Source organism: Trypanosoma equiperdum, assembly GCF_001457755.1.
Source record: "Trypanosoma equiperdum strain OVI genome assembly, contig: ctg_965, whole genome shotgun sequence".
Lineage (NCBI taxonomy): Eukaryota > Euglenozoa > Kinetoplastea > Trypanosomatida > Trypanosomatidae > Trypanosoma > Trypanosoma equiperdum.
In genome coordinates, this window is record NW_027124937.1 from 17,122 (window position 1) to 17,499 (window position 378).

General features: G+C 36.0%; 1 pseudogene across 1 annotated transcript in view; it reads left to right on the forward strand.

Moving 5' to 3' along the window:
• Window positions 1-251, forward strand: part of TEOVI_000496700:pseudogene — a 432-nt pseudogene extending 181 nt beyond the window's left edge. Inside the window, 3 exon segments of the mRNA in view lie at window positions 1-11; window positions 14-226; window positions 228-251. The exon segment at window positions 1-11 is cut by the window's left edge and continues 181 nt beyond it. Coding sequence covers window positions 1-11; window positions 14-226; window positions 228-251 — 248 coding nt within the window.
• The last annotated feature ends 127 nt before the right edge of the window (window positions 252-378 follow it).

A 378-nucleotide genomic window follows, 5' to 3' on the forward strand; every position in this document is an offset into this window, starting at 1 on the left:
AGGAAATAAGTATGAGAATACTGTAGAATATTTTATAGAAAATAGTTCTGATAATTAAGAGTACTTTAGTGAAGAGTATGTGGATAGATGTTATTGGTTTTTTAATGTGGGCTACCGAAAAGAAGAGGATAAAAACTTACCTCATTTACTAAAATCACCCCTTAGTGGAAAACCCTATCTTAGCGGCGGAGGTTTGATAGCCAGAGTGTGTGCATGTAAAATATTTGAATATGCATTTGGAGAGTTACTAAAGGGAAGCGACGAGTGGTGGTCAGATCAAGGTATTTCAAAGCCACTGCTAATTTGTATTGCAGTTCAGAAAGAAGCTGTTGGCCAGAGATTTGCTTTGAAGAGAGGAATGTTTGGATTAGATTATGA